This window comes from Neophocaena asiaeorientalis, unplaced genomic scaffold (genome assembly GCF_003031525.2).
Source record: "Neophocaena asiaeorientalis asiaeorientalis breed wild unplaced genomic scaffold, Neophocaena_asiaeorientalis_V1.1 scaffold1019, whole genome shotgun sequence".
Taxonomy (NCBI): Eukaryota; Metazoa; Chordata; class Mammalia; order Artiodactyla; family Phocoenidae; genus Neophocaena; species Neophocaena asiaeorientalis.
In genome coordinates this window covers 1,108,986-1,122,328 of record NW_020173382.1, presented here as the reverse complement: position 1 = coordinate 1,122,328, position 13,343 = coordinate 1,108,986, and the positions used below count along the sequence as shown (strand labels likewise).

The 13,343-nt window shown below is 41.0% G+C and overlaps 1 protein-coding gene across 1 annotated transcript in view; it reads right to left on the bottom strand.

Annotated features, from left to right (window-relative positions):
* The window catches only part of GPC3 (glypican 3), a 417,096-nt gene that overhangs the window by 52,957 nt on the left and 350,796 nt on the right, over nucleotides 1-13,343 (bottom strand). The window contains exon 7 of the mRNA XM_024746584.1: nucleotides 2,642-2,801. Within this exon, the coding sequence (XP_024602352.1) occupies nucleotides 2,642-2,801 (160 nt within the window). The remainder of the gene's footprint in view (nucleotides 1-2,641; nucleotides 2,802-13,343) is intronic.

The following is a 13,343-nucleotide window of genomic DNA, read 5'->3' as shown; positions in this document are numbered from 1 at the left end:
AGAAAAAATAAAAGAGGGGTATCTATGTAGAAATAAATGTGGGCAACTCTATGAAGACAGATAAAAACAGTATGTCTACTCTTTTTTTGCAGTACACGGGCCTCTCACTGTTGTGGCCTCTCCCGTTGCGGAGCACAGGCTCCGGACGCGCAGGCTCAGCGGCCATGGCTCACAGGCCCAACCACTCCGTGGCATGTGGGATCTTCCCGGACCGGGGCACGAACCCGTGTCCCCTGCATCGGCAGGCGGACTCTCAACCGCTGCGCCACCAGGGAAGCCCAGTATGTCTACTCTTGCTCATGGGGCGTGAGTATGGTTGTTCTTGCCAAAGTGCAGGGTTCCTGTGGGGCTACTGATGGGGAATGAAGCCGAAAGGATACTTTAAGCTAGACCAGAAGGCCCTCAGAACTCTGCTAAGGAGTCTGAGCATTATCCTCCAGGCAGTGGGGACAGGATGAAGGTAGCTGAGCTAGGGAGTGGTCGGAGATGCTTTAGAAAGATTAACCTGGCAGCTGTACAAGGTAAATTTGGTGGAATCTTCTGCCTGGGCCTCTGATTCTTTGTTCTCTAATCTGCTAGCCTAAGGCTCTCAATACTCCTGTCTTAGCCTAGAAGACTGGAGACCACTTAAGATGTGACTGAAATAGCATATGCAGGGGGGTGAAAGGGGGATAGAAAGGAAACAGTGAGATAAGCAGAAAAATAATTACAGATCATCTACGGTGATTTGGTGCCCAATTATATATGAAGGGCAAGGGAGAAGAGTCAAAGACAACTTCAGTTTTAAGCCTCAGCGACTGGGAGAATGGTAGTGGCATTAGAAAAATAAGGATATTAAGGGAGGAGCCAGTTTGGATGGTCTGTTGATACGTTTGATTTCTGACACATAGAGCTGGGGGTAATGGTGGGAAAGCCAGGAAGAAATGACTAGTAAGCAGCTGGAGATGTGGGATGGGAGCTCAGGAGAGCAGTTAAGATTGCAGGTAATGATTTTATGAATTATCCCCATAGCGGTATAATAGTTAAAGAATGCTCACTGCAGCATTATCCACAACAGCCAAGAGGTAGAAACAACCTAAATGTCCACTGATGGCTAAATGGATAAAGAAATCGTGGTGCATACATGTAGTGGAATTTTTTTTTTTTTTTAATTATTTATTTATTTATGGCTGTGTTGGGCCTTCCCCGCTGCATGCGGGCTTTCTCTAGCTGTGGAGAGCAGAAGCTACTGTTCGTTGCCAGGGCATGTGGGATCTTCCCAGGCCAGGGCTTAAACCCGTGTCCCCTGCACCGGCAGGCAGACTCCCAACCACCACGCCACCAGGGAAGTCCCCATGTAGTGGAATATTATTCAGCGTTAAGAAAGAAGGAAATCCTGTAGTCATATGCTACAGCATGGATGAACCTTGAGGACATTACGCTAAGTGAAATAAGCCAGTCTCAGAAGGGCTACATGATTCCACTTAGATGAAGTAGCCAAACTCATAGATGCAGAAAGCAAAATGATGGTGCCAGGGTTTGAGGGAGGGGGAAAGGGGAGTTAGTGTTTAATGGGGACAGAATTTCAGTCATACAAAATGGAAAAGTTCTGGAGATCTGCCGTACAATCTGCATATTAATAACAATACTGTACCCTTAAAAGTTTGTTAAGAGGGCAGATTTCATGCTAGATTTTTGTTTGCCAGAATGGAGGAAACAAATAAAAAGAACTTACAGAAATCATAAAAAAAAATTGAAACTGCCAAAATGGATGAGATCTGTGTTTTCTCTGGAAAAGAGAGAAAAGATAGAGGCTTAAGGAGAGACCCAGTTTCAGGTAGGATTAGAAAGAACTAGTGAAGGAAAGAGGTTGAAAAAGAAAGAGGAGCTTGCAGGGTTTCAGAGGTCATGGGCAACAGGATTTCAAGGAGAAGGCTGTGCATTGCAGAAGGAAGAGCATGACATTGGAAGTCTTAAGACCCAAGTTAGATTTCCAGCTCTGCCATTTAGATGAATCTCATTTCTTCTCTGAGCCCCAGTCTTCTTATCTGTAAAATGGAAACACGAACACCTATCCATACAAAAGTATTTTGTAAATTGGGCTAATCGATACAAATGTGACTTGTGAGGGAATATTTTTTTTTGTGGTTGTTTTGCCTTCTAGACAGCATCAGCTATTTTTCTTCTATTTGTTTTCACCTAGCCGTGCAGTTATGTGTCACAGCCTATCAGTGTTAGACTACTTGTGGGAAAAAAACCAAATATGACATTCTAAAAAGAGAGGGTCAGCTAATGTCTTTTCCTTTGAAAGTTACCCCATCATTAGTTTTCACCAGACTCTCAAGATTGCATTTCTTTTTTCATCTCTTTTTATAACTGAGAAGAACCAAGGAAATCTCCAGTAGGAAACAGAGCCAACTGATTTAGGGCAGTTCATTTTAGACAATGAGAAACAGGAAGTTACCCTCTACCCAGGTCCAGAGATTTAAAAGAAAAGGATACCTGAAAACTTCATCTTCTAGAGTGTAGTCTTTCCTTGAAGAACTGATGGCATTGTGTGTTGCAGAGATTTTAGGGGAGTTATAGAGAGCAGATTCAATTGGTATTTAATTCCTAGGCATCACCATTTTAGCTCAGATTTGAGCCAGCACTAGTCAGTTACCTGCAAGGAAGCGGAGCTGGTTCTTCACTTTCATCATTCCATCACCAGAGCCTCCGATACACTCATCTTCATCATCACCGCAGTCTCCACTTTCAAGCCCTTCCTCATCAAGGTTTTTATCCAAAACTCTACCCTTGGGCACAGACATGGTCCTCAGGAGCTGAAAGAAAACAACCAGGATTGTAGCAGCTCTTCATATTTCTCAGGCAGGGCTAAAACTGTGTTATTAACAGGAGGCATTAAAAAATGTTAAAAGAGTTACACAGAGGTTTTAAAAATCATTTTCAAACTTAAATAGACGTACACTGCTTATACTCTCTAGAGTTGCATACTTCTGGACCCTTCCATAGCATTTGATATGATTCTCCACCCTTCCACTCTACTTCCACCATCCAGTACCAGAGTGTATATTGTATCAGAACGTTCCCATGTCTTAAGTTCCTGAAAGCCTCCACGGGAGGAGAATTTACTGATGAGGAACTTAAGACATGATAGGCAAGGCATATTTATAGGCTGAGAGAACACCACGTTCAGAGAAGATGTTTATGGAAGCCCTCTCTAACTATATTTACATTCACTAAATTAAAGCAACAAGCGCATCCCACCAAATGAAGAGAACAGCAGTGACATTTTATACACATTTAAATGAATACTTATAATTCATTGCCTCGTATTATGCCCTGACCACTAGAAAAACTTTAAAAATATCTCCCTCTTCCACAATTTCAATAAGATGCTTTGAAATTCATTTTGCTTCATTGTAGACCATATGCCTAATAAGAGGCATGTCTGTTTTGCCCTTCAGTTTCTGGATTTTCAGTCACACAATCAATACCTTCCTAATTTTATGGTGACTCCCGCCTCCCAAATGTCTCTCCATTGACTCAGAAGCCCAGCTCACTGCATGAGTGGTCTCTGAGAGCAATTTTACTTTTCCTCACCCTCTCTCTCCAAGGCTGTAATCCAACATCCTCTATTCCTCCTCTAGCTTCTGCCTCATCATCCATTTTTAGTTCTAAATCTCAGTCCCACCTTCCATTTTTAAATAATGGACAACAAAAGATGTTGGATATGCAGAAAGTGAGATTTCTGCGATTGCAGAAGAGGTATCTGGAAGAAAAACATGCTGCATACATAACACAGGCACATCTTGGCTTCTGTGGCTTCCACTGTCTGTGTTCACTGTCACTGCAAAATATACTCTTATGTTCTCCACCTGTGATTTAGCTGTTACACCATTATCTACTTGCAACAAGCTACGCATCATAGAGAAATATGACTGTAGGTTGGCTTCTCTTTTTCAGCAAAGAAAGAAAAGTCCACAACAAAAAGTTGGTTCTTTACTGGCAAACGACCTCTAATGTTGTCTGAGAAGCGAAGCCACCTCCCATCTACCACTCCAGCAGCACCTCCACCCTGCTGCTCCAAGGCATGTGCTTCGCTACCCCACCTCCCAACCCCACACATCTAAACGTATAATACACACACACGCAGTAGGATAAGATACACCAGTAGTTCTCTAACTTTTAGAATTTAGGACCCCTTTATACTCTTAGTGGGAACCCCAGGGAACTTCTGATTATATATAGTTATATCTATCCACATTACCATCTTATAAACTATAACTGAGAAATTTTTAAAAATATGTAATAACTAATTTAAACGTAACAATAATAAACCCATGATATGTTAATATAAATAGCATTTTTGGAGTTGAGGAAGATGGTGGAAGAGTAAGACGCGGAGATTCCCCGTCCGGTCTGAGCGAAGAACAGATGCCCTCCGGCAACCTACACGCAGAGACAGGGCCAAATCCAAAGCTGAGAACCTGGGAGCTGGGAGAACAAAGAAGAGAAAGGGAAATCTCTCCCAGCAGCCTCAGAAGCAGCGGATTAAAGCTCCACAATCAAATTGATGGACCCTGCATCTGTGGAATACCTGAATAGACAACGAATCATCCCAAATTGAGGAGGTGGACTTTGAGAGCAAGATATATTATTTCCCCCCCTTTTCCTCTCTTTGTGTGTATGTGTATGCTTCTGTGTGAGATCTTGTCTGTATAGCTTTGCTGTCACCATTTGTCCTAGCGTTCTGTCCGTCCGTTGTTTCATATTTTTGTTTTTAAAAAACTTTTTTCTTAATAATTACTTTTCATTTTAATAACTTTATTTTATCTTACTTTTATTTTATTCTCTTGCTTTCTTTCTTTTGACTTTTTCTCCCTTTTATTCTAAGCCATGTGGATGAAGGGCTCTTGGTGCTCCAGCCAGGTGTCAGGGCTGGGCTTCCGAGGTGGGAGAGCCAAATTCAGCACACTGGTCCACAAGAGACCTCCCTGATCCACATAATATCAAACGGCAAAAATCTCCCAGAGATCGCCATCTTAACACCAGCACTCAACGACCAGCAAGCTACAGTGCTGGACACCCTATGCCAAACAACTAGCAAGACAGGAACACAACCCCGCCCATTAGCAGCGAGGCTGCCTAAAATCATAATAATGCCAAGGACACCCCAAAACACACCACCAGACATGGACCTACACACCAGAACACAGGCACTAGTACCCTCCACCAGGAAGCCTACACAACACACTGAACCAACTTTAGCCACTGGGGAGAGATACCAAAAACAACGGGAACTACGAACCTGCAGCCTGCAAAAAGGACACCCCAAACACAGCAAGATAAGCAAAATGAGAAGACAGAAAAACACATCTTTAAATGATACACTAAACATGATGGACTTAATTGATATTTGTAGGACATTCCACGCAAAAACAACAGAATACACATTCTTCTCAAGTGCCCATGGAACATTCTCCAGGATAGACCATATACTGGGCCATAAATCAAGCCTTGGTAAATTTAAGAAAACTGAAATCGTATCAAGTATCCTTTCCAACCACAATGCTAATGTAAATTGATACAGCCACTATGGAGAACAGTATGGAGGTTCCTTAAAAAACTACATATAGAACTACCTTATGACCCAGCAATCCCACTACTGGGCATATACCCTGAGAAAACCGTAATTCAAAAGGAGTCATGTACCAATATGTTCATTGCAGCTCTATTTACAATAGCCAGGACATGGAAGCAACCTAAGTGTCCATCAACAGATGAATGGATAAAGAAGATGTGGCACATATATACAATGGAATATTACTCAGCCATAAAAAGTAACGAAATTGAGTTATTTGTCGTGAGGTGATTGGACCTAGAGTCTGTCATACAGAGTGAAGTAAGTCAGAAAGAGAAAGACAAATACCGTATGCTAACACATATATATGGAATCTAAGAAAAAAGAAAAAAAAAAAGGTCATGAAGAACCTAGGGGTAAGATGGGCATAAAGACAGAGACTTACTAGAGAATGGACTTGAGGATACGGGGAGGTGGAAGGGTAAGCTGTGACAAAGAGAGAGTGGCATGGACGTATATACACTACCAAACGTAAAACCGATAGCTAGTGGGAAGCAGCCGCATAGCACAGGGAGATCAGCTGGGTGCTTTGTGACCACCTAGAGGGGTGGGATAGGGAGGATGGGTGGGAGGGAGAGGGAAGAGAGAAGAGATATGGGAGCATATATATATGTATATCTGATTCACTTTGTTATAAAGCAGAAACTAACACACCATTGGATAGCAATTATACTCCAATAAAGGTGTTAAAAAATAGCATTTTTAATGAAAAATAAACATATTTTCCCCTGACAGAAAACCATTAGAAGAAGGGTGGCATTGTTTACATTTTTGCACATATCTTTAATATCCAGTTTCATATGACAGCTGTATTGTCATATCTGCTTCTCCCTTCAATCTGTTGTTATATGTTGTTTTGGTTGAAACATTTGCAGAAAATCCAGCCTCTCACAGGTTATGTAACGGGAAAAGAGAGAAGTATTTAGTAGCCTTTTCAGATAATTGTGGGTATTTTTCACTGATACTACATAAAAATTCAACGAGGAAAGGTTACTTGCAATGTTGAATACGAAACCATATAAATAAACTTTTCATGTTCTGTTACATTAAAATCCATTGGTATGTTTCGAACTTTGTATGGGCCTTTTACCCATTTTGTCTCATCATGCACGGATCATCCAGAAAATATTGGTTTACTGAGTTCTGCAGGTCTTCCAAATGTTGAAATCTTTCATTATATGATGTCAAAAAATCACATTGATTGGGCTTCCCTGGTGGCGCGGTTGTTGAGAGTCCGCCTGCCGATGCAGGGGACGCGGGTTCGTGCCCCGGTCTGGGAAGATCCCGCATACCGCGGAGCGGCTGGGCCCGTGAGCCATGGCCGCTGAGCCTGCGCGTCCGGAGCCTGTGCTCCGCAACCGGAGAGGCCACAACAGTGAGAGGCCCGCGTACCGCAAAAAAAAAAAAAAAAAAAAAATCACATTGATTAACATCACCTGCAATCTCATTTGAAAAAGTCTTTTAAATATTGGGAAGCTCTCAAGGTCATGGTGGCAGATACAAGTTTCCCAAAATTTTAATTTTCTCTTGAAAGTTCAAATGGTATCCTTGGCAACAAATACTGTCAGTTTTTCCTTTAAGTGTCAGGCTCTCTTTGTTCCTTTCGAAGAAAATGGCTAGCAAATACTGAAGTCTGTATAACCATCGTTTCTCAGTCATTACAGAGGCTAGTTTAGCTCATAGCTTAAATAATCTCACAAGCGCGTTTCCTTGAGACACATATCAACAGTTTGCAGCAGAAGTACCTTAAACATACGTCAAACGTCATAACACAGAATATTCTTTAGAAGTATACGCAGTATACTATTGCTTTTGCAGCATCAGTGCAGATATCAGCACAGTGGAAAAGGCAAGTAACAGTACCGTTGTGCAGGTAATTTTGACCTTGTGGATCCCTGGGTTTCATAGACTACCAGGGTTCATAAACTATTCTTTGAGTACTATTAACCTAGACTGTAATGTCATTTCAGTTTGACCAAAACACCCCAACTTCTTCTATTACCATTATTTCGTATGGGAAAATTGCTTTTGACATACACATTTGAAGGTCAATTTTGGAAAATACATCCTTCGTGTGTGTCATGGATTACCTGAATTGGAATTGTTCACATAAGGGGAATCTGCGGTTCGATACAGCTTTGTGAACTTTCTCTTTCTCAAGCATGTCTCACATCTGCGCCTTTCATTAATCCCTTCAGCAAACATTAATTGAGCACCTAATGTGAGTTGTTTTCATGTCTACTGAAAGCACTCCATCCTTTCAAGCCAAGTTCAAATGTCACTTCCTTAATAAAGCCTTCCTAGCCACCACAGATAGTTATCATAATTCTCCCTTTCCCTCTTCCAGCACTGCTCCCTTTACCTGTACCTCCTAAAGAGCACCTTACTATGCAACCTGGTATTATTTATTTGTACACGTGGCTTCCCTCCACCACCAGACTGTGAGCTGCCCAGGGGCTGTGCCTTATTTACCTTGGAACCCCACAGCATTTAAGGCAGTGTCTGGCACATAGTAGGCACTCAATAAATGTGCTATTGAACTGAAGCAAGATGAAGTGGCATGGCATCTTTAATTCTTTAAAAGCTACTTCCACAACCTCATGAAAAAGGAGAAAGCCAAAGCACACATGAATTATAGAAAAACTTGTGAATGAATAACTAAACCCTTTTGGACGACCCTGGCTAAGATCTGTAGCTAATCTTTGAGAGGCCGTTTTCCAACCTCGTGTACAATGCCCCCAGTATTCTCCGGTATTTCAGCTTTTTTAAAGTGCAATTTTAAAAAAACTTTAAAACTTTGCCAGTGAAATTACTTCTTTAGTTCTCAAATGACTCCCATTTTGGAGACAACTTCAGCATTGAAGAAGGATTACAGCATACTTTCAAACCATATTACACAGACATCTGCTGAAGAGCCTAACCCTCACACATGAACAAAACAAATCCAAACCTAGAAAGCTATTGTTAATGCAGAAGTCTCAAAGAGTCTGAAGCTCCAGAGTGTTGAAAGAAGGGTAACGTGTCAGAGATGAGGAATTACCAGCAAGGCCTGTGGATTTAGCAGAGCCTGGAATTTGGCACAGAAATCAAATAAGCTAATTACAATTCACAATATTGACCGTTTTGTTCCCTCTCTCACTCTTTACAATGTCTTCCAGACTGAACGCTCACTTTATAAAAGAAAAGTTATGAGGGATTTGCACACAAATCAGTTAACTTTAGGTGCCTGATACTTCTGATGAACTGTTTGCCATTTTCAAAGGACAGTATCCTATTAGCTTTTTAAAAGCCAGGGCTCAGAATAACGATTATCAATGTAAACTATCTTATTAAAACACCGATGATTTTACTCCACGACCCCCAGAACCATTCCCTAAACCTGACATTTCTGCCGTGCATTGTTTGGCCCTCCTTGGCAGGAAGTACACGAGGCCTTCCCACTGCCCAGCTTTTTCCACAGTTTCTACCCTCCTTGCGACTCTTGACTCACATAAAACTATCATGGTTGCTTAAATATACAATCAATTTTTATTTTATAATCGATATTTTCATTATGTAAGTATTAATGTAATACAGAAAGAGGAAAGGAAAGAGAAATAAGGGGAAAAACCCCAATTCCCAAACTTTAAGAACCAATGTTTGTGTTCTCTGGGGTAGCGTTTTTAATGTCTATATTTCTACACGGTTGAACTTGCATTTTAGAATCAGACTGACTTGGGTTAGAATTCTGGTTTTTCTCCTTATTAACTTCTTTCTTTCCACTTACTAACTTTGCTGCTTAATCTCCCTAAATCTCAATGTCCTCCTCTGTAAAATGAGGAAAATAATGCCTGCCTCATAGAATTCCATAAGAATCACCTAGGATGTTCCTTAAAAACTCAGGCTCCCAGGCCCCACCCACAGAGCTTCTAACTTAGCAGGTCTGGGGTAGAGCACAGATCTGCACTGTTAACTATATCTACCCCTGCCCCTGCCCCAACCTTTCTGTGAGTGAACCACAGACCACACTTTAAGAAACGCTGCTCCAGTGTCCCTCCACTTCCCAGAAATCTGGTGAAACCATCTTTGGACAAGAGTCATCTCAGCCCCACGTGTGTTTGAATTCGTAATGCATGTTCTTCAGACCATTTTATAAAAAAGTAAATGCAATCAGATGATTTCCTTTTCACTTAGCTATGGACATCGTGACCCTTTGTCTTTGTAGTTAATGAAAATACCCTTGTGTAAAGTGAGTGACTTTGTTTGATTAGAAAGGGAAATATTTAAAGCTAGCCCTGGAACAGGTACTCAGGGTTGTGTGATAAAAGGAAACAAAAAGCCCGGAATAATTACTTAAGAAAATTAAAACCACAGCATAAGAGGAAAAAAGGCTTTCTAGAATACAGCAATTTCATGTTCTTAAAACCATAACCAAGATAACAAAAGAGCACTGCTGCATGGGACGATGTGATTTGGCCAAAGCTCTTTTCATGCTTGCTTGACAGCAGAACAAAGATCAAACGACATACTTGTTGTTCTTAGGGGGATCAAATATGCTGAAATTAGACAGCGAGAGCAGCAACTCTTGATCTGTCTGTATGGTATAAGTAATGTGCCTCTTGGAATTATCTTGATTGCAAAGATATGAACCTTATCAGCCACACACTGTGCTAGGACTTAACATATGTTCTCTCATGTAATCCTTGAGTCTGCACCATCAATTTGTGTAATAGGGAAGATTGTCATCCCCATTTCCCACGTCAAGGGAGGCTCAGAGAGGGGATAAGAATTGACCAAGTTACTAAGTAAGTGATAGTGACCTCATTAAAAATATAGTCTTCTGCTTCCAAGTCCACAGGTCTTCAAAAAAAGAAAAAGCTCTCTTAGGTAAAGACATCAACTAATGGGGACTTCGTTCACATCTTTTGCCATCCTGACTTCTTTACCTAAGATAATTTCCAGTTTAATCTCATTTTCTCAGATGCTATCCATGAACTATACTTTGATGGGAAGCCTTTTGTTATTGGGCCGGAGAGCTGGGAGGGGGAGACAATGACATCGGATGCCTCCTGCTTGTTCTTCTCAGCCTCGCCATCTACTTAAATAACCAAACCATCTCATCACAAACAGGTTTGTTTTGAAAAGCTTCAGACAGCTGGTTAGAAAAGAATGAAAAATTCCATTGCTGCTGTTACATGGCTAAGAGTTTTCTTGACTTTAAGCTCTTCAGCATTTTAAAAATAAAGGACAAGTAACAAGAGTAGATACTACAAATATGGGGCTTGGTACATATTTTGAGGATTTAGCTGGTTTTGTCTCTTTTGGCTACTCACATACCTCTCTCTAGGCATTTTAAAAAATATCTGGAATCCAGGTTTCATTTTAAAGCTATTAAGCTGGGCTTACAAAACTGATTTTGAACTATTTGGATGCTCAGCTTTAACCAACCTGCAAGGAATGCTTTGGGGGTTCGGCTTTCCATGTCCACAGCAATGTAAATACATGCTTTACTGTTTGTATTTGAGTAGCATGAGCTAATGGGAAACAAATGTGTGACTCCAATGAATCCCAGCTTTTGGGGAATGCCATTATTATTTATACGCTGTGCACATCCACAAGACCTAGGGCACGTGACCTCTGCTTTGCATGCACACTTTCTTTGAACGAATGCACCAAACCACAGCCACAACTAATTGGAAACAATTGGGACTCCACACATTTGAGGAGAAGCCAGAACCAAAGTGTATAGGGCTAGAATTAATGGCTATATATGCACTTCACACATTGGAGAGGCAATAGAGTATAACCCTTAAGAGTGTGAGCTTTGGAATCTGACCCGCATGGGTATGAATCTCTACTCAGCCTACTTACTAGCTGTGTTACTTTTGGCAAGTCACTTAACCTCTCTGAGCTTCAGTTTCCTTGCCTGTAAAACAGAGGTTAATGCTATTCATTAACTTTGCAGGGTTGCTGAAGAACTAAATTCAACAGCACCTTTCACCTTTCACAGTCCCATGTATCCTTCTTTCATAGAACTTTCCACAGTTTGTAATTATATATTCCCCTGTTGCACCCCGACTAGACTAACAGAAGAAATAATGGTCTGTTTCAATGTGCTGCACGGTGTTTGGTACAAAGTAAATGTTCAATAAATATTCATTAAATGGATGAATGAACAGATAAATAGAATAATGCATATAAAGTGCTTAGCACATTGCTTGGCAAGGTAATTAGTTCTCGAACATGTTAACCCTGTTGCTAAGGATAATGATGATGATCTTGAAGATGAAGAAAGGGAGGAAGAGGAGAGGGAAGAGCAGTAGCAGCCACTGAGGCAGACACGAAGAGCTTAGTACACACGCCTCGTGAAGCACAACAAGTAACACCCCCTGGCCAAACACTGAGGCACCAGAAAAAAAAGGGTGGGTGGAATTTTTGTAAGAGTCTGGGGAAACCCTTCTGGATGCTCCCAGTCAGATAAGGTTCTGTGCGCTAAGGATGCACGCACGCATAGATGTGTAGTAATAAAGAGCAATGGGACCTGCCAGAGGCTGTGCTTCCATGTAGTGTCACTAAGAAGGCCACCCACACCCAGATACACTTTTGCCTGGGCATTTCTTCCATGTCTGCCTCTTATCCACAGCACACACTTTCTCTACCACTTCTAGCTTCCCCGATGCTTACTTTACATTTGTTAATGTAGCCTGGAAACTTGTGAGAATAAGTCCTCCCAACTCAATAAATACCTGGATAGTAAAACAAACCAGGATGTGAAAGAAGCAAACTCGGGATGAAATTAAAACTATTTTGGTGGGGCTCGCTCCCAGTGGCAGAAATGGTTCTCTGCAGTTAGGAATCTGTCCACTGTCTTAAAATAAAAATATTTACAATAATATTACCAATAGCTTAGAACTGTATAGAGCTTTACGCTTTTCCAAGAGGAGGCAAAGCACGGTGGTTAAAAGCTCACACTCTCTAGAGACAGAAAACTTGTGTTCAAATCTAGACTTTATCGTTTACTAGCTTTGTTATTATAAACAAGTTATTCTTTAACCTCTCTGATCCTTATATTTCTTATCTATAAAACGTGTATAATAATACCTATATCTATCTCCCACATTGCATTATCATGGGGTTTAAATGAGGTAAACCACGTAAAGGATTAAGCTTAGTATCTGGCACACAGTAAGCACTTACACAATGTTATATTAATATTATATATTTAAAATATGTTTATAAGACCTGAATCTCTGAAGAGGATGAATTCTGAATTTTTGGTTCCAGTTAACATTCAATTATGGCCTGGGTAGGGCTCATTCTGTGGAACACCGTAGGCTCTCAATAAATCTTAGTTATTGTGTCATTACTATCAGTATTTCATTATTTTTATAATTAAAAGTAGTTCCATATCTGTTTTCTCAGTTGATCCATCCCGGACCCCTGTGAGGCAGCAAAGGCAAGTATTATTAGCTTCATTTTACAAATAAGGAAATTGGAGCTGAGAGAGATGTGAGGCAACGTGCCCACTTTTATCTTGAAAAAGTTCAAGGGTAGTTACTGTAAAGTGGTTAGGATTTGGAATGGGGCCAGGGAGGAGGGCTTCTGTAATCCAGCATTAAATTGGAAAGGGCATGGCCCTGGGACTAGCACAGGGCCTGACACATAGCAGGTGCTTAGGAAATGCTTGGTAATCGAAAGAATAAATGAACCAATGGGCTAAGAAAATAAATAAGCAATTTAT